At 40.4% G+C, this 20,210-nt stretch overlaps 2 protein-coding genes across 3 annotated transcripts in view; one reads left to right on the top strand and one right to left on the bottom strand.

Moving 5' to 3' along the window:
* Positions 1 to 9,199, bottom strand: part of jakmip2 (janus kinase and microtubule interacting protein 2) — an 83,503-nt gene extending 74,304 nt beyond the window's left edge. The window contains exons 1-2 of one of the 2 annotated variants that reach the window (XM_062048704.1): positions 9,160 to 9,199; positions 8,213 to 8,462 (exon numbers count right to left, since the gene is read on the bottom strand). The gene's annotated coding sequence lies outside the window, so the exon portion shown is untranslated. The remainder of the gene's footprint in view (positions 1 to 8,212; positions 8,463 to 9,159) is intronic. The other variant, XM_062048705.1, reaches the window with a different exon arrangement.
* A 10,741-nt stretch (positions 9,200 to 19,940) lies between these two features.
* The window catches only part of LOC133650920 (sodium- and chloride-dependent GABA transporter 2-like), a 67,629-nt gene continuing 67,359 nt past the window's right edge, over positions 19,941 to 20,210 (top strand). Inside the window, exon 1 of the mRNA XM_062048693.1 lies at positions 19,941 to 20,182. Coding sequence (XP_061904677.1) covers positions 20,005 to 20,182 — 178 coding nt within the window. The 5' untranslated portion in view covers positions 19,941 to 20,004. The remainder of the gene's footprint in view (positions 20,183 to 20,210) is intronic.

The raw sequence follows: 20,210 nt of genomic DNA, 5'->3' as shown, positions 1-20,210 counted from the left end.
GGCAACAGGTACAGTATGTGCTTGTGTTATATCATACTGTGTTTTGCATTACTATGTGTATGTTTAGCTGAACTGCAGACAGTGTTATTATGCATGTTTGTGTATTGTATATAGGATGTCGGTATGCCATAATTGCATTCTGTACTTTTGTGTCCATTTTTCCTTCGGTATGTTTTGAAATGGGGACATGTCATTTGTTAGCATAGGATGACTGTAACATTTGATTTAGTATGTTATTCTATTTATGTATGGAAAGTAATTTATGTTAGGCAGGAATTACTATTATTTTCAAGTAACACAATTGTTGTATTTTGTCATTTATTTTATTTATCCCCTCCTGCATCTTTGGTTCCTACCGGTTGTTTCTGTGTGCCCGAATAGGGAATGGACGAGGGAGGAGATAGAGAGAAAAAAAAGAAGAAAACACAGCACGAGACGTGTGGAGTGTTGCTGTGCTGTGTGTGTGAAATAAAGTGGAGTTAAAGGTGACCTTCCGTTGTGGTACTTCTAGCAAGGAAGACAACAAAACTATCATCTAAACAACTCAACTGTAACCTGCCTTCAACCCACCGCCTCCGAAGTTGGTGAAAGACCAGATAATAGGGTTACAGGGACGGCGTGGCGAAGTTGGTAGAATGGCCGTGCCAGCAATCGGAGGGTTGCTGGTTACTGGGGTTCAATCCCCACCTTCTACCATCCTCGTCACGTCCGTTGTGTCCTTGGGCAAGACACTTCACCCTTGCTCCTGATGGCTGCTGGTTAGCGCCTTGCATGGCAGCTCCCGCCATCAGTGTGTGAATGTGTGTGTGAATGGGTGAATGTGGAAATACTGTCAAAGCGCTTTGAGTACCTTGAAGGTAGAAAAGCGCTATACAAGTATAACCCATTTATCATTTATTTACACTATTAAATAACTTTTACTACAAATGAATATTGGTTCTCATAGCACTTAGTCAGTGATGCGTTCACAGCAACACAGAACGTCGGACAACTTCAACACCACACAAAGTGCAAATTCCAGGTTGTTACACTACGACTCCTCAATCAAATGTGTGCTTCTTCTACTGTCATTTATTAAAAATGTTAATGTATAGATATGTATCATGAAATGCTCATAAAAAGATGTATTTTACAGACAGAAAGTTACAAGAAAGTACTTCATCTCATGCTTACATCTCATTGTTCAACAGGAGAATGTTTTAAAGGCCTACTGAAATGAATTTTTTTATTTAAACGGGGATAGCAGATCCATTCTATGTGTCATACTTGATCATTTCGCGATATTGACATATTTTTGCTGAAAGGATTTAGTATAGAACAACGACGATAAAGTTTGCAACTTTTGGTCTCTGATAAAAAAAAGCCTTGCCCCTACCGGAAGTAGCATGACGTAGTCAGTTGTTCGCCTCCTCGTATTTTCCTATTGTTTTCAACGCAGCTAGAGCGATTCGGACTGAGAAAGCGACGATTACCCCATTAATTTGAGCGAGGATGAAAGATTCGTGGATGAGGAACGTTAGAGTGACGGACTAGAATGCAGTGCAAGACATATCTTTGTTCGCTCTGACCGTAACTTAGGTACAAGCTGGCTCATTGGATTCGACACTCTTTTTTTTCTATTGTGGATCACGGATTTGTATTTTAAACCACCTCGGATACTATATCCTCTTGAAAATGAGAGTCGAGAACGCGAAATGGACATTCACAGTGACTTTTATCTCCACGACAATGCATCGGCGAAGCTCTTTAGCTACTGAGCTAACGTGATAGCATCTGGCTCAAATGCAGATAGAAACAAAATAAATAAATCCCTGACTGGAAGGATACACAGAAGATCAACAATACTATTAAACCATGTACATGTAACTACACGGTTAATAATTCTCAGCCTGGCAAAGCTTAACAATGCTGTTGCTAACGACGCTGAAGCTAACTTAGCAACCGGACCTCACAGAGCTATGATAAAAACATTAGCGCTACACCTACGCCAGCTAGCCCTCATCTGCTCATCAACACCCGTGCTCACCTGCGTTCCAGCGATCGACGGCGCGACAAAGGACACCCGATCACAGATGCGGTTGGCGGCTAGCGTCGGCTAGCGCGTCTGCTATCCAAGTAAGTACTCCTTGTTGTGTTGCTACTGCCAGCCACTAATACACCGATCCCACCTACAACTTTCTTCTTTGCAGTCTCCATTGTTCATTAAACAAATTGCAAAAGATTCACCAACGCAGATGTCCAGAATACTGTGGAATTATGAGATGAAAACAGAGCTATTTTGTATTGTTTTCAATGGGGTACCGATACTTCTGTTTCACTGGCTACGTCACGCGCATACGTCATCATCCAAAGCCTTTTCAACCGGAAGTTTAGCGGGAAATTTCAAATTGCACTTTATAAGTTAACCCGGCCGTACTGGCATGTGTTGCAATGTTAAGATTTCATCATTGATATATAAACTATCAGACTGCGTGGTCGGTAGTAGTGGGTTTCAGTAGGCCTTTAAGGGATCTCTGAAAGGGGTACAAATTATTTCTAAAGCAGGACCCTCAGCCAAACATACAATAGTATTACACAACTCATGAAAAACAAGATGTTTCTCAGAAGGATTTTTTTTTTTACATTTGTTTGCTTTATACATTTATGTTAATTTTGGCTTCTGTTAACCGTCACATTCCTTTTTGTTGTATTAAATATTTGTTTGTGCACATTTAACTTTAGTCTCTTCTCCCCCTTGGCGGTTGCGGCCCAAAGCCAGCCGTAACATAAATACAAAAGTATCCAATAATGTTTACTTTATGGATGTTGCAATCAGGTTAATACCTGTATGTTGTCGATTCTGATACCGTTCATTTATGAGTGGGATTGGCCGATACCAATCACAAGTATTAACTGTAATTTTTTTCAATGTGTTTATGGTGGATTCTGTTGACAGTTTAACAATATCAAAACCATATTTAAAATAGTTCCTTATTCTCTTTTATTACATAAAATTGTTTGATCGAAACAAAGTCACAAAAACTATCGACTACACTTTTAAACCCTTTGGTTTGTGTCCTCAAAGTCCTTCTGTGTCCAAATAATTGTTCCCTGAGTTTGTAAACATGAAAAAACACAACAAAAAAATGATTTTGAGAAAAGAAAAATATTGATCTAATCACTCTAGTATCATATACTGATACTACCCTTGGTATCAGCACCACCAATTTATGAATCGATCCCCCCTCCTCTTAGGTGTCGTGTACTGACCATGACAACACCAACAGTTGTTGATATATTATGCTTTCTCTAAATCTTATTTATGTACTTGTCAATTTCCTGTTGAAATCTGCTTACTTTCTTATGTAACGTGGTTCCATCTAACTTTACTAAGAACGTATTTCTTGGTGAAGCTAGCCTAGCGGTTAGCTTAGCTATTAGTATACCTGTTCATGGCCTGCTCTCACTGTGTAAAATGTTTAGCCTCGTCCCCCAGTAATAATAGTATTGATAGCGATACTTAAGATATTAAGGAATGCAGTTTATTTGCTGCAATGGAGGTGATTATTATCAGTTTAGGGGACCAGCGCCACACTGTGTATGGAGACACGTAGTTAGCTTTTAGGATTTGTATCTGCACGAGACGTCACGTGCGACAAAGGTTTGGAAATATGGCACCGTTTGATTTTACGTGACAGACTTTGGTCGGTACCTACAGTACAGGCCAAAAGTTTGGACACACCTTCTTATTTCAATGCATTGTCTTTATTTTCGTGACTATTTACTTTGTAAATTGTCACTGAAGGCATCAAAACTATGACATCTGTGAGATAAAAACCCTTTTTAGGTGACTACCTATTGAAGCTAAGGCTGCAGCTAACGATTATTTTTCTATCGATTAATCTATAGATTATTTTTTTCGATTAATCGGTTAATCTATAGATTATTTGTTTCGATTAATCTATAGATTATTTTTCCTTTTACCGATTATTTTTTTATTTAAAATGAAGATGAAAAAATAAATGTAGGCCCGTTTTTTCAAAAGGCATGGCTTTTATTTACAAAAAAAAAGAAGTATGGCCACTCAGTCAACATTGACAACAACATGACAAAATATTCTGTAACAATGTAAACATTTAAAACTTTTAACATTTAACAAAATTAAAAGTAGCTTATTTGCTTTTTAATGTGCAAATATAAAAGTAAACATCCAGTGCAAATCTTTATATTCTGCAATAGTATAAGCATTTCAAAAGTAAAAGTATTGCTTATTTTGCTTTAAAATGTGCAAAAATAAAGATAAACATCCAATACAAAAAAGTGCAAAACGAAATATTCTGTAACAACAGTGTAAACATTTCAACAAAAGTGAAAGTATTGCTTATTTGCTAAAATGTGCAAAAATAAAGATAAATATCCAATACAAAAAAGTGCCAATCTAAATATTCTGGAGCACTGTAAACATTAAGTATTGCTTTTAAAATGTGCAAAATAAACATCCAGTCCAACACAGTACACAATAACCAATTCTACTCATTCCAGTGAGTGACTAACAGTTGTAATGAAGAAAGGTTAGCATGTGTACATGCTCTGGTTCTTTTTTTGTTTACAATATTCCCAGCAGCTGAAAATAGGCGCTCAGAAGGGGTCGATGTGGCTGGAACTGAGAGGTAATTAGCCTTCACCTCAAGCCAGGACTGCGAGTGAGCTGAGCTGCAGTTTAAGTTTCTAGAAGGTCAACGGGCTCATAGTGATGTTACTAGTAGTTGACTGGGAGGTGTTTATTATCATTTGGGGAGAGTCCGCTGCCTGATGCTCACCTGCTAAACACCTATCTGCTCGACGCTGAAGCGCTGACTACATGCACTCTGAATACGCACTGCTGATTGGTTGGTAACATTTTGAATACGCACTGCTGATTGGCTGATAACGCTTTGTGTGTACCAATCAGATGGTTGTGTGGGTGGGACAATGCTGTGTGCTGAGACAGAAGCAGAAGGAGCAAAGCAGCTTGTTAAGACTTTAGCTTTAGCTTAGAAACTCGTTCGGTACACCCCCGTACCGAACCGAAAGCCCCGTACCGAAACGGCTCAATACAAAACACGTACCGTTACACCCCTAGCAGATACAAATGACACATTCATTGTTTTGTGTAATGATGACAACGTATGCTCACGCGGACGATTGACTAGTTGATGGTTTTCTTTTCAAATGTTCGTTCATAGCCGTTGTGCTGCTATGATAGGCCATTTCCGCTCGACACAGCGTGCATACAACAACATTATTAGGCCGTGTATTGAAATACTCCCACACTTTTGACGACTTTTGGCGTGATTTTTTCCCCCCTCGCTCGCACCACCTGCTTTGCGGTCCGCCATGACGGTAGTGTGACGTAAATATGCAACGCGTCGACGCACAAAAATGGCGTTGACGTATTTACGTAACCGATGACGTCGATGACGTCGACTACGTCGACGCGTCGTTTCAGCCTTAATTGAAGCTCATCCAGAGAATGCCAAGAGTGTGCAAAACAGTAATCAGAGCACAGGGTGGCTATTTTGAAGAAACTAGAATACAAAATATGCGCTCGGTTATTTCACCTTTTTTTGTTAAGTACATAACTCCACATCATAACTCCACATCATAGTTTTGATGCCTTCAGTGACAATCTACAACGTAAATCATGGGTGTCAAAGTTAGGGCCCGCGAATGAATTATCTATGGCCCTCAGGATGATATTTGATTACCGTATTTTCCGGACTATAAGTCGCTCCGATATATAAGTCGCACCGGCCAAAAATGCATAATAAAGAAGGAAAAAAACATATTTAAGTCGCACTGCAGTATAAGTCGCATTTTTGGAGGAAATTAATTTGATAAAACCCAACACCAAGAATAGACATTTGAAAGACAATTTAAAATAAATAAAAGAATAGTGAACAACAGGCTGAATAAGTGTACGTTATATGACGCATAAATAACCAACTGAGAACATGCCTGGTATGTTAACGTAACATATTATGGTAAGAGTCATTCAAATAACTATAACATATAGAACATGCTATACGTTTACCAAACAATCTGTCACTCCTAATCGCTAAATCCGATGAAATCTTATACGTCTAGTCTCTTACGTGAATGAGCTAAATAATATTATTTGATATTTTACATTAATGTGTTAATAATTTCACACATAAGTCACTCCTGAGTATAAGTCGCACACCGGGCCAAACTATGAAAAAAACTGCGACTTATAGTCCGAACAATACGGTAGTATTGTAACCGGCCCGCAGGCCACAGCCGCCTGCTGCTGTTTTGCACGCACCAATACTCCATCAGTGTTGGCGCTAGGAATTTTCAAAATGGGGTACCAGGGACCCCATCAAGTCATAAAAATGGGGTCCCACAGTAAATGTTTGGGGTCCCACTTTTTTGTAAGCATTTTGAAAACAAAGGATAAATGTATGCATTATTCTGTTATATCTCACATTCTATATTGTCATTTGGAAAAAGGTTGTCATAAACGTTACTTAATTCATTAAAAAAAAATTATACGAAAGAAAACACATTTTTATGCATATGGAAATGTATTCAGTTATAAACATTCATCCACTTTCTTCTTTCCTTCATGGATCTAAACTTTGCCTGTATTTTTTTCTATATTTTTATTGTAATATTTTCAGAATGTGTTTGTTCTATTTTTGTCACGGCCCAGGCGCACTACAGTGCGCATTCATCTGTGCGCTGCACGGACCTGCGCGCGCCACTCCGGCTGCAGCAGGCGGCTGCTATCAATCAGCAATCTGTTGCTGCGTTCCGGGCTAGAACGTAGTTATCTGTTCCGTACAGTAAGCCTACTCGTGTCTAGCTCTATGCTCACTCTCTCACTCTTTGTGTTCTTCCCCGTCGTGCTCATTGTGTCGTCATCCAGCATCCCGTTTTCCTTCCCCGTTGTCGAGCAGTGTGTCTCGTCTTCCCGGATCCCCTCTGGACTCTCTGCTGCCTCTCTGGATCTCGACCTCACGCCTGCCCTCTGACCACGACGCCTCGCTCCAGCCCTTGCACCTTCGGAGCCTATCTTGTCCTATCTTGAACTTCCGCCTCTCACTCAACACGCACCTTCAACAACTCCCGGTAGCACTCAACATATAATCACTACACATAGTCGCACACATATACATTTTGGCTTAGTTACACGCCTCATTACATATTGTTTATTATAATAAATAGAGCTAAACGACGCCCTGCATTCTGTGCCGTCCCCTTCTTCCCCCTGTACCGTAACAATTTTTGGCCAAAGTAAGACAAAGAAAACAATCTGAAGTTGTCTTTATTTTTTTGTTTTAATGCTATGATTTTAATAGTCCGGCCCGCGTGTGCACAGATTTTACTCCAAGCTAAAATGAGTTTGACACCCCTGACGTAAATAGTCATGAAAATGAAGAAAACCATTGAATGAGAAGGTGTGTCCAAATTTTAGGCCTGTACTGTATATAAAAGTAGCAACTTTGGTATCCATCCTTACATATACACTCATTGTAACACAAAAGATGCCCAGTTGGATGCATGATGGTCATCTATGTCCATGCAATGCTGCTTCACTTTTTACTCACAACCCAATTGATTGACTTGCCTATACAATGTAACTGAGAGCAGCCACTGCCTTTAATGAGTGCTGACCCCTAAAAGACAATAGTGTGATTACCTCGTTCCTCTCAGTGAGTGTTTAAAATTAGGCCAGTGTGACACCCTGGGGCAGATGTGGGCCACCAGACACAGTGCAGTGTGTCGGTGTTCGATTCCCAGTATGCAGACCAGCATCCTCTCATGTGCAGCAGCGCCACTTGGCCGGCTAATAAATGCATGAAGAGGAATTTGATGCACTTACACTACATAATCCATTACGGGGCTGGAAATGGCCATTGAAAACTGAACCACCCCCTCCCTGACTCTTCCTCCTCCCCCTTTATCCCCCTTTCATCCCACGTCACCCGTGTGGTGCAGGCCGAGATTCTCCCACTTCCGACATGCAGGCTAATGCCTAAATAATGCACAATCGCCTCCTTTGTGCGTCGCCACAGCGTAAATAGCACACATCGAGGCACAGCCATGTTGGATCGCACAACAACGAAGCATGCCCACGGAGCACTTTCATCCCCCTAGAAGGCCTCCCACGCACCCCCGCAGCCACCACCGTTCGAACACGGATGTGTACAACCGGACATCGTCTTACCTTACAGTCCAGTACGAGATGTCCTAATAGGCGGTCCATGGCACGTCGCTGTATGCGTCTAAAGGCCGGAAAAAGATGTCGGTAGCATCATCAACAGCATCCTCAGTCAGCTCGATGAGGCAGCGATGGCCGGTGGCGGCGGGGAGGATGAAGAAGAGGATGCTGGTCGGAGTGGAGCCCCGCCCTCCGCACCACGCAGCTCGTGATGAGATCACTGGTTTCCGCCGCAGTCCACCAACATCCGGCTTGGCTGTGGGATAATGCTTTTATAATGTACACCAAGGATATTAAAAACTGACAAGTTAGATAGTACATTTAAATTAATTTACCTGTTTCTGTGGATTTTTATTTTATTTTATTGCAGTAATAAGAACAATAATAAATAATATGTTGGTGCATTGATTTTTTCATGTTTTTTGTCGGGTTTTTTTCCAATAAAAAAATTGCAAATAATATTTGGATCAATGTTTGATTCATTCATGGTTTTTCTTTTTTTCTTTTCAATAAATAATATCCATCCCTCCATCCATTTTCTTGTTCCTTTCGGGGTCGTGGGGGGTGCTGGAGCCTATCTCAGCTGCATTCGAGCGGAAGGCGGGGTACACCCTGGACAAGTCACCACCTCATCACAGGGCCAACACAGATACACAACATTCACACTCACACACTAGAGCCAATTTAGTGTTGCAAATAATAAATATATGATATAATTTGATTGTTTCATTCATGTTTTTAATATATACATATATATATATATATATATATATATATATATATATATATATATATATATATATATATATATATATATATATATATATATATATATATATATACATACATATGTTTTCAATAGGCAGCACGGTGGTACAGGGGTTAGAATGCGTTAGGTCCTGGGTTCGATCCTGGGTTCAAGATCTTTCTGTGTGGAGTTTGCATGTCCTCACCGTGACTGCGTGGGTTCTCTCCGGGTACTCCAGCTTCCTCCCACCTCCAAAGACATGCACCTGGGGATAGGGATAGGCTAGATTGTTTCATTCATGTTTTTAATGTATATATGCAGCACGGCGTTACAGGGGTTAGTGCGTGTGCCTCACAATACGAAGGTCCTAGGTTCGATCCTGGGCTCGGGATCTTTCTGTGTGGAGTTTGCATGTTCTCCCCGTTACTACATGGGTTCTCTCCGGGTACTCCGGCTTGATTGGCAACACTAAATGGTCCCTAGTGTGTGAATGTGAGTGTGAATGTTGTCTGTCTATCTGTGTTGGCCCTGCGATGAGGTGGGGACTTGTCCATGGTGTACCCTGCCTTCCACCCGAATGCAGCTGAGATAGGCTCCAGCACCCCCCGAGACCCCAAAAGGGACAAGCGGTAGAAAATGGATGGATGTTTTCAATAGGCAGCACGGTGAAACAGGGGTTAGTGCGTGTGCCTCACAATACGAAGGTCCTGGGTTCGATCCTGGGCTCAGGATCTTTCTGTACGGAGTTTGCATGTTCTGTCTATCTGTGTTGGCCTTGTTATGAGGTGGTGACTTGTCCAGGGTGAACCCCGCCTTCCGCCCGTGTGCAGCTGAGATAGGCTCCAGCAACCCCGCTATAGGGACAAACGGTAGAAAATGGATGGATGGATGGATGTTTTCAATAAATTATGTATTTTTACTTATTTTTGAAAAAATACTGTTTATATTTTTACTAACTTAAATAATGCTAAAAATGTATTCTTAATGTATATTTTTTATTCATAATTGATGCATAATAATCTAGCAATGCATTATTGTTTGCAATTACATATTTATGAAATTATCAATTAAAGTTTACTTATATAGCCCTTAATCACAAGTGTCTCAAAGGACTGCACAAGCCACAACAACATCCTTGGCTCAGATCACACATCCGGGCAAGAAAAAAACTCAACCCAATGGTAACAACGTTCTCCCCCCCTCGGTGACCAGTGCAATGGATGCTGAGTGGATCTAGTTAATCATGTAAGAGTTCAGTCTATAATCGGGCCAGCAGGGGATAATCTTGAATGTAAACATGTCGGGGCGCAGAGACGTCACTTTTAAGGTATGGAATTCTTTCCCATTCTTGCTTGATGTACAGCTTAAGTTGTTCAACAGTCCGAGGTCCCCGTTGTCGTATTTTAGGCTTCATAATGCGCCACACACTTTCAATGGGAGACAGGTCTGCACTACAGGCAGGCCTGTCTAGTACCCGCACTCTTTTAGAAGCCATGCTGTTGTAACATGTGGCTTGGCATTGTCTTGCTGAAATAAGCAGGGGCGTCCCTGATAACGTTGCTTGGATGGCAACATATTTTGCTCCAAAACCTGTATGTACCTTTCAGCATTAATAGTGCCTTTACAGATGTGTAAGTTACCCATGCCTTGGGCACTAATACACCCCCATACCATCAGAAATGCTGGCTTTTGAACTTTACGCCTATAACAATCCGGATGGTTGTTTTCCTCTTTGTTCTGGAGGACACGACAGCCACAGTTTCCAAAAACAATTTGAAATGTGGACTCGTCAGACCAAAGAACACTTTTCCAGTTTGCATGAGTCCATCTTAGATGAGCTCGGGCCTAGCAAAGCTGGCGGCGTTTCTGGGTGTTGTTGATAAATGGCGTTTGCTTTGCATAGTAGAGTTTTAACTTCCACTTACAGATGGAGCGATGAACTGTAGTTACTGACAGTGGTTTTCTGAAGTGTTCCTGGGCCCATGTGGTGATATCCTTTACACACGGATGTCGCTTTTTGATGCAGTACCACCTGAGGGATCGAAGGTCCATAATATCATCGCTTACGTGCAGTGATTTCTCCAGATTCTCTGACCCTTTTGATGATATAATGGACCATAGATGGTGAAATCCCTAAATTCCTTGCAATAGCTCGTTGAGAAATGTTGTTCTTAAACTGTTCGACAATTTGCTCACGCATTTGTTCACAAAGTGGTGACCTTTGCCCCATCCTTGTTTGTCAATGACTGAGCATTTCATGGAAGTGAAGTGAAGTGAATTATATTTATATAGCGTTTTTTCTCTAGTGACGCAAAGCGCTTTACATAGTGAAACCCAATATCTGAGTTACATTTAAACCAGTGTGGGTGGCACTGGGAGCAGGTGGGTAAAGTGTCTTGCCCAAGGACACAACAGCAGTGACTAGGATGGCGGAAGCGGGGATCGAACCTGGAACCCTCAAGTTGCTGGCAGGGCCGCTCTACCAACCGAGCTATACCGCTATGGAAGCTGCTTTTGTGCCCAATCATGGCACCCACCTGTTCCCAATGAGTCTGTTCACCTGTGGGATGTTCCAAATAAGTGTTTGATGAGCATTCCTCAACTTTTTAAGTCTTTTTTGTCACTTGTGCCAGTTTTTTTAAACTTGTTGCAGGCATCAAATTCCAAATGAGCTAATATTTGCAAAAAATAACAACGTTTTCTAGTTCGAACGTTAAGTATCTTGTCTTTGCAGTGTATTCAATTGTATATAAGTTGAAAAGGATTTGCAAATCATTGTATTCTGTTTTTATTTACGATTTACACAACGTGTCAACTTCACTGGTTTTGGGGTTTGTAAATGAGAGTTTAAGAGTTCTGGTTTCTTCTGTAAATGTAATTTAAATCCTGTACATAATAAATATATGTTGAATAGAATACAGTAATGTAATAATAAATATATCTTATCATTGTATTGATTCATTCATGTTATTATGTATCTTTACTTTATGTTTGATAAATACTGTTTACATTTTTACCAACTTAAATAGAGTTTACAAATGTAATCGTAATTTATTTTTCATTCATAATGGATTCAAAATAATCTGGCAATCCACTATTGTTTACACTTACAGTCGTGGTCAAAAGTTTACATACACTTGTGAAGAACATAATGTCATGGCTGTCTTGAGTTTCCAATAATTTCTACAACTCTTATTTTTTTGTGACAGAGTGATTGGAGCACATACTTGTTGGTCACAAAAACATTCATGAAGTTTGGTTCTTTTATAATTTATTATGGGTCTACTGAAAATGTGACCAAATCTGCTGAGTCAAAAGTATACATACAGCAATGTTAATATTTGGTTACATGTCCCTTGGCAAGTTTCACTGCATTAAGGCGCTTTTGGTAGCCATCCACAAGCTTCTGGTTGAATTTTTGACCACTCCTCTTGACAAATATGGTGCAGTTCAGCTAAATTTGTTGGTTTTCTGACATGGACTTGTTTCTTCAGCATTGTCCACATGTTGTCAATGGGGTTTAAGTCAGGACTTTGGGAAGGCAATTCTAAAACCTTAATTGTAGCCTGATTTAGCCATTCCTTTACCACTTTTGACATGTGTTTGGGGTCATTGTCCTGTAGGAACACCCAACAGCGCCCAAGACCCAACTTCCGGGCTGATGATTTTAGGTTGTCCTGAAGAATTTGGAGGTAATCCTCCTTTTTTATTGTCCCATTTAGTCTCTGTAAAGCACCGGTTCCATTGGCAGCAAAACAGGCCCAGAGCATAATACTACCACCATCATGCTTGATGGTAGGAATGGTGTTCCTGGGAATAAAGGCCTCACCTTTGCTCCTCCAAACATAATGCTGGGTATTGTGGCCAAACAGCTAAATTTTTGTTTCATCTGACCACAGAACTTTCCTCTAGAAGGTCTTATATTTGTCCATGTGAACAGCAGCAAACTTTAGACGAGCCTTAAGGTGTCGCTTCTGGAGCAAGGGCTTCCTTCTTGCATGGTAGTCTCTCAGTCCATGGCGATGCAAAACACGTGTGACTGTGGACACTGACACCTGTGTTCCAGCAGCTTCCAGTTCATTGCTTTTTGGTGGTTCTCTGTTGATTGTTGATCATCCTGACCAATTTTCTCTCAGCAGCAGGTGATAGCTTGCGTTTTCTTCCTGATCGTGGCAGTGACAAAACTGTGCCATGCACTTTTTACTTACGAACAATTGTCTGCACAGTTGCTCTTGGGACCTTAAGCTGCTTTGAAATGGCTCCAAATTACTTTCCTGACTTGTTAATGCCAATAATTGTTTTTTTCAGATCGGTGCTGAATTCTTTTGACTTTCCCATTGTCGCGTTTGTAACAGAGTCTAATGACTGCATCACATGAGCCCATTTAAATAGGGCTCAGAGAAGTAAACAGGTGTCATCAATCATAATCACTCACATGAAGTTAAGAGGCCATGCCATGAAGATAATTTCATTTGATTGTAACTTTTCTACATCACCAAAATTGATAATGTATACTTTTGACCCAGGAGATTTGGTCACATTTTCAGTAGACCCATAATAAATTCATAAAAGAACCAAACTTCATGAATGTTTTTTGTGACCAACAAGTATGTGCTCCAATCACTCTATCACAAAAAAATAAGAGTTGTAAAAATTATTGGAAACTCAAGACAGCCATGACATTATGTCATTCACAAGTGTATGTAAACTTTTGACCACGACTGTACATATTGATCAGACTGTGTACTGTAAATTAAATCCAAACAAATATGTACATTACAATACAGTTATCTAATGTATATCACATTGGTATTTTTTATGTGCACACTCATATGTTGATTAACCCATGTATACTCTTCTGTCAGTATTTTCTAGATTTTATAATATGGTGACTGAAAATACTGCTTCTATACTTTAGATAAGCATCTAATAATCTAAGACACCAATTAAAATAATAGCTATAAAGCAGGGATGTCCAAAGTGCGGCCCGGGGGCCATTTGCGGCCCGCAGGTCTTTTTTTAATGGCCCCACTGCCCATTTTAAAATACGATTAAAAAAAATTAAAAACATAAAAAGTGGTATGAAAGACCAAACAGGTGAGATGTAACAAGAAAATGTTGCAATGTTTACTCTAATAACACAAAGCTGCCATGCAGGCTGTTTCTTTCTTTAAAAAATAATAATGAATCAAAATCAATGTTATTATGAATTATTGACCTATCCAAAGCTCCAATTACACCACATTAAATATTGCACTTTGAGATATTTTTTGGGGAAAATGTTGCATATTTTGTGTTTCCCATATAAAAAATTGAGCTTTTTTTTTTTTTTTTTTAAAGAAGGGCCTAAAACGAACAAACAAAAAACAAACAACAATACGAAGTATAATTGACGGATAGATCTGGGGCCGTACTTATCAAGCTTCTTAGAATTACTCCTAAGAAGTCTGCTAAGAGTTGACTTAAGAGTAAATAAATTATTCGCTGAAAGCTGCACTTAAAAGTTAGTTATCAAGTGTCTTACTCACACTTTCAGCGAAGTGTAGGACTGAATCTTAAGTGTCACACTCAGAGCTGAATTACGACATTACTATGTGCCGTAAACGGAATTTTAGGTGACGTCATTTCTGTGTCCGTAGAAATGACCAATCACGGAAGGGAATCCGTTGTCTAAGAATAAAGAAATATCTTGGAAATATTTAAGTGGACAATGGGAGTGTATATTTTGACAATAAACTACAAAATAATACAAAACAAACTAGTCCCCGCCGGCACTCACGCTACCGCTCCCTCTCTTCTATCGCCCACACACTCACTGACGTCACTCACCTCACGGCCACACACATACGCTACTGTCATAACATTTTCTTTCCAATTCATTAATTAGGCAACTAATTTGAAACTGGTGTGGGTGGCTCTATATATACTAGCCCCCTGCAGACACATGCAGAAATCAACAAGGAATCGAAAAGTATTAAATCTGTGACAAAAATAATATCCGCTCTGTCTAAACGATACCGTTTGATCAGCTGCTCGTCATCAAAAAAACAAAAACATTGTTCCGTTCCCTGAACGCTCGCGCACGTCTCTCTCGCCTCAGTGCCATCCCCTGCTGGCAACTCCTAACCACTTAAGACACCTCTGAAGGTCTCTTAAATATCGTGGAGAGTAGGAGTGATTCTTAGACTTAAGAACGTTGATAAAAAGCTTTTATTCTTAAGTTTGAGAGTAGGACTAAATTTCGCAAATTCTCAGGACTTAAGTGTAAAATGGCACTCTAAGAAGCTTGATAAGTACGGCCCCTGAAGTTGATCTCGAGATTATCGTGTTAAAAGTAAACAGTAAAAAAAATGTATAATTTATTTTTTAACACTTTAATGAGTAGGACCCTTTTGGTTCCCCAATAATTTTTGTTTGATTTGTTTTTAAGTGTCATTGCTCAAAAAATAATAATGAATTAAAATCAATGGTGTTATGAGTTATTGACCTTTTTTAAGGCTCCAATTATTATATAATCTGAAATATTCCCCTTAAAAATTTTATTGGGTGAAAATATTGCATATTTTGTGTTTTTTCCATAAAAAACAGGGTTTTCTTTGACAAAAAGAGCATATGACTCAAATATTTAAAAACGTTATATTGACAGATAGACCTAATGTTGATCTAGAGATGATAATACTGAATAATGACACATTTTTAATATTTTTTGGACCAAAACCCTTTGGGGTCCCCGGGATAAAGCCTGAGTGGAGGCCTTAATGTATATTTTTTATACATATATTGTATTGGTTTTTAAATAAAAAAATATCAAAATGGTCCCGCTTGCTTTGATTTTTCTGTGTGCGGCCCTCAGTGGAAAAAGTTTGGACACCCCTGCTATAAAGCTACATAACAGTGTCACAATATATTAAACCAGGGGTCGGCAACCCAACATGTTAAAAGAGCCATATTGGACCAAAAATACAAAAAACAAATCTGTCTGAAGCCGGAAAAAGTTAAAAGCCTTATATAAGGGTTACACATTAAAGGCCTACTGAAATTAGATTTTTTTATTTAAACGGGGATAGCAGATCCATTCTATGTGTCATACTTGATCATTTCACGATATTGCCATATTTTTGCTGAAAGGATTTAGTAGAGAACATAGACGATAAAGTTCGCAACTTTTGATCGCTGATAAAAAAAAGCCTTGCCTGTACCGGAAGTAGCGTGACGTCACAGGCTGAAGGGCTCCTCACATTTCCCCATTGTTTACAATGCAGCAAGAGCGATTCGGACAGAGAAAGCGACGATTACCCCATTAATTTGAGCAAGGATGAAAGATTTGTGGATGAGGAACGTGAGAGTGAAGGACTAGAGTGCAGTGCAGGATGTATCTTTTTTCGCTCTGACCGTAACTTAGGTACAATGGTTCATTGGATTCCACACTTTCTCCTTTTTCTATTCTGGATCACGGATTTGTATTTTAAACCACCTCGGATACTATATCCTCTTGAAAATGAGAGTCGAGAACGCGAAATGGACATTCACAGTGACTTTTATCTCCACGACAATACATCGGCAAAGCTCTTTAGCTACTGAGCTAACATGATAGCATCGGGCTTAAATGCAGATAGAAACAAAAGAAATAAACCCCTGACTGGAAGGATAGACAGAAAATCAACAATACTATTAAACCATTGACATGTAACTACACGGTTAATGCTTTCCAGCCTGGCGAAGCTTAACAATGCTGTTGCTAATGACGCCATTGAAGCTAACTTAGCTACGGGACCTCATGGAGCTAACGTGATAGCATCGGGCTTAAATGCAGATAGAAACAAAATAAATAACCCCCTGACTGGAAGGATAGACAGAAAATCAACAATACTATTAAACCATGGACATGTAACTACACGGTTAATGCTTTCCAGCCTGGCGAAGCTTAACAATGCTGTCGCTAACGACGCCATTGAAGCTAACTTAGCTACGGACCTCGTCAGAGCTATGATAAAAACATTAACGCTCCAACTACGCCAGCCCTCATCTGCTCCTCAACACCCGTGCTCACCTGCGTTACAGCGATCGACGGAGCGACGAAGGACTTCACCCGATCATAGATGCGGTCGGCGGCCAGCGTCGGATAGCGCGTCTGCTATCCATCTCAAATTCCTCCTGGTTGTGTTGCTGTAGTCCGCCGCTAATACACCGATCCCACCTACAGCTTTCTTCTTTGCAGTCTCCATTGTTCATTAAACAAATTGCAAAAGATTCACCAACAAAGATGTCCAGAATACTGTGGAATTTTGAGATGAAAACAGAGCTTTTTGTATTGGATCCAATGGGGTTTGAATACTTCCGTTTCAACCATTGACGTCACTCGCATACGTCATCATACATAGACGTTTACAACCGGAAGTTTCGCTGGAAATTTAAAATTGCACTTTATAAGTTAACCCGGCCGTATTGGCATGTGTTGCAATGTTAAGATTTCATCATTGACATATAAACTATCAGACTGCGTGGTCGGTAGTAGTGGGTTTCAGTAGGCCTTTAAACAAAGAAAATAATCTGAAGTCGTCTTTATTTTTAAATTACCATGCCGTGATTTGGGAGTAGATTTTTCTCCTTGGGCAAGACACTTCACCCTTGCTCCTGATGGCTGCTGGTTAGCGCCTTGCATGGCAGCTCCCGCCATCAGTGTGTGAATGTGTGTGTGTGAATGGGTGAATGGGGAAATACTGTCAAAGCACTTTGAGTACCTTGAAGGTAGAAAAGCGCTATACAAGTATAACCCATTTATTATTTATATGCTATAAGTGACCAGACGTCCGGGATCAAAACTGGGAATATAATCCCAGAGAAGGGGGGAAAAAAACGGTCAGCTGAACACCACCATCTTTGTTTTCTACCTGCCAACTGTCAGTTTAGGCTGCTCGCCGGCTCCTCATCACCACTTCAAGACGGCGGCCCAATTTCTCACGTCACAGCAGCCAATGCTGCGTCTACTTATAAGATGTCTAAGCCTGGGATAGTGTATTTTTTGTATAATGAGCACGTGAGGGAAAACAGCGACACCCACGTTAAACCCAGATTCCGAACTAACAAAGGTCTTAACTCATTCTCTTTCTATGCCACATTAATGTTGAATGCGCTCCCAACAGGTATAAAAGAAAGGGCATCTCTATCCTCCCTCAAAACCGCAATAAAAGTTCACCTCCAGGCAGCTACAACCCTAAACTAACACCCTCCCCGGATTGCTAATAATCAAATGTAAACAATCAAATGCAGATACTTTTTCTTATGCCTTCTGGGGCCGTACTTATCAAGCTTCTTAGAGTGCCATTTTACACTTAAGTCCTGAGAATTTGCGAAATTTAGTCCTACTCTCAAACTTAAGAATAAAAGCTTTTTATCAACGTTCTTAAGTCTAAGAATCACTCCTACTCTCCACGATATTTAAGAGACCTTCAGAGGTGTCTTAAGTGGTTAGGAGTTGCCAGCAGGGGATGGCACTGAGGCGAGAGAGACGTGCGCGAACGTTCAGGGAACGGAACAATGTTTTGGTTTTTTTTGATGACGAGCAGCTGATCAAACGGTATTGTTTAGACAGAGCGGATATTATTTTTGTCACAGATTTAATACTTTTCGATTCCTTGTTGATTTCTGCATGTGTCTGCAGTGGGCTAGTATATATAGAGGCACCCACACCAGTTTCAAATTAGTTGCCTAATTAATGAATTGGAAAGAAAATGTTATGACAGTAGCGTATGTGTGTGGCCGTGAGGTGAGTGACGTCAGTGAGTGTGCGGGCGATAGAAGAGAGGGAGCGGTAGCGTGAGTGCCGGCGGGGACTAGTTTGTTTTGTATTATTTTGTGGTTTATTGTCAAAATATACACTCCCATTGTCCACTTAAATATTTCCAAGATAGTTCTTTATTCTTAGACAACGGATTCCCTTCCGTGATTGGTCATTTCTATGGACACAGAAATGACGTCACCTAAAATTCCGTTTACGGCACATAGTAATGTCGTAATTCAGCTCTGAGTGTGACACTTAAGATTCAGTCCTACACTTCGCTGAAAGTGTGAGTAAGACGCTTGATAACTAACTTTTAAGTGCAGCTTTCAGCGAAGAATTTATTTACTCTTAAGTCAACTCTTAGCAGACTTCTTAGGAGTAATTCTAAGAAGCTTGATAAGTACGGCCCCTGATCTCTCTCTCTCTCTCTCTCTCTCTCTCTCTCTCTCTCTCTCTCTCTCTCTCTCTCTCTCTCTCTCTCTCTCTCTCTCTCTCTCTCTCTCTCTCTCTCTCTCTCTCTCTCTCTCTATGTCCTCTACTTGCTGTCCATATCACCCCCCACCCCCTCCACACCCCTGATTGTAAATAATGTAAATAATTCAATGTGATTATCTTGTGTGATGACTGTATTATGATGATAGTATATATCTGATAAAATATATATGTATCATGAATCAATTTAAGTGGACCCCGACTTAAACAAGTTGAAAAACGTATTCGGGTGTTACCATTTAGTGGTCAATTGTACGGAATATGTACTTCACTGTGCAACCTACTAATAAAAGTCTCAATCAATCAATCAAAAAAGGGTTGATTCTAGAATTGCAGCAAATGCAAAACAAATACAATGTGCTCAAAAAAACCGACGCGCACAAACTCATCACGTGTCATCTTCTTATAGTCTGCGTCTTTGCACGACTTTTCACACTTTAAACATTACGGGGAATATGTGCCGGAAGGAGTGGAAGGTTAATGTGTTGCAGATGCCGCTCGCTTTGCAGTTTAACATTCCCCCATGCGTACGTTAAGTACATAATAGAAGATGCGTACACATGAAAAGTCCACTTTCCCTCTCCTTCTTGCTTTTATGATGCGTTCAACCGTGGCGGAATCACCAATGGAACATCCCCAAGGTGCGACACACCCACCTCCTCGTACTTACGCGTACGTACCTCGGTAACCATACCGCCTCTCCGCAAGCATCGTTCAGACACGGAGGGGAGTCGCAAAACTCTCATTTACACGTGGAAGTGGAAGGGGAAAAAAGTCATGGCGGCAAAGCGCGGCGTGGCTCCGGCGTCCGACGGAGGACAGACGAAGTCCAGGCAGCAAGACGAACGAGGCTACTGGAGCACCAAAACCGAGTTTATCCTCACTGTGATGGGTGCCATCATCGGACCTGGCAACGTGTGGAGGTTCCCTTACCTGTGCTACAGAAACGGCGGAGGTTGGTTGCGTTTTTATTTATTTTTTTC

The sequence above is a fragment of the Entelurus aequoreus genome, linkage group LG05, assembly GCF_033978785.1.
Source record: "Entelurus aequoreus isolate RoL-2023_Sb linkage group LG05, RoL_Eaeq_v1.1, whole genome shotgun sequence".
In the NCBI taxonomy this organism is placed as follows: Eukaryota; Metazoa; Chordata; class Actinopteri; order Syngnathiformes; family Syngnathidae; genus Entelurus; species Entelurus aequoreus.
This window is presented reverse-complemented; position numbering and strand designations above follow the sequence as displayed.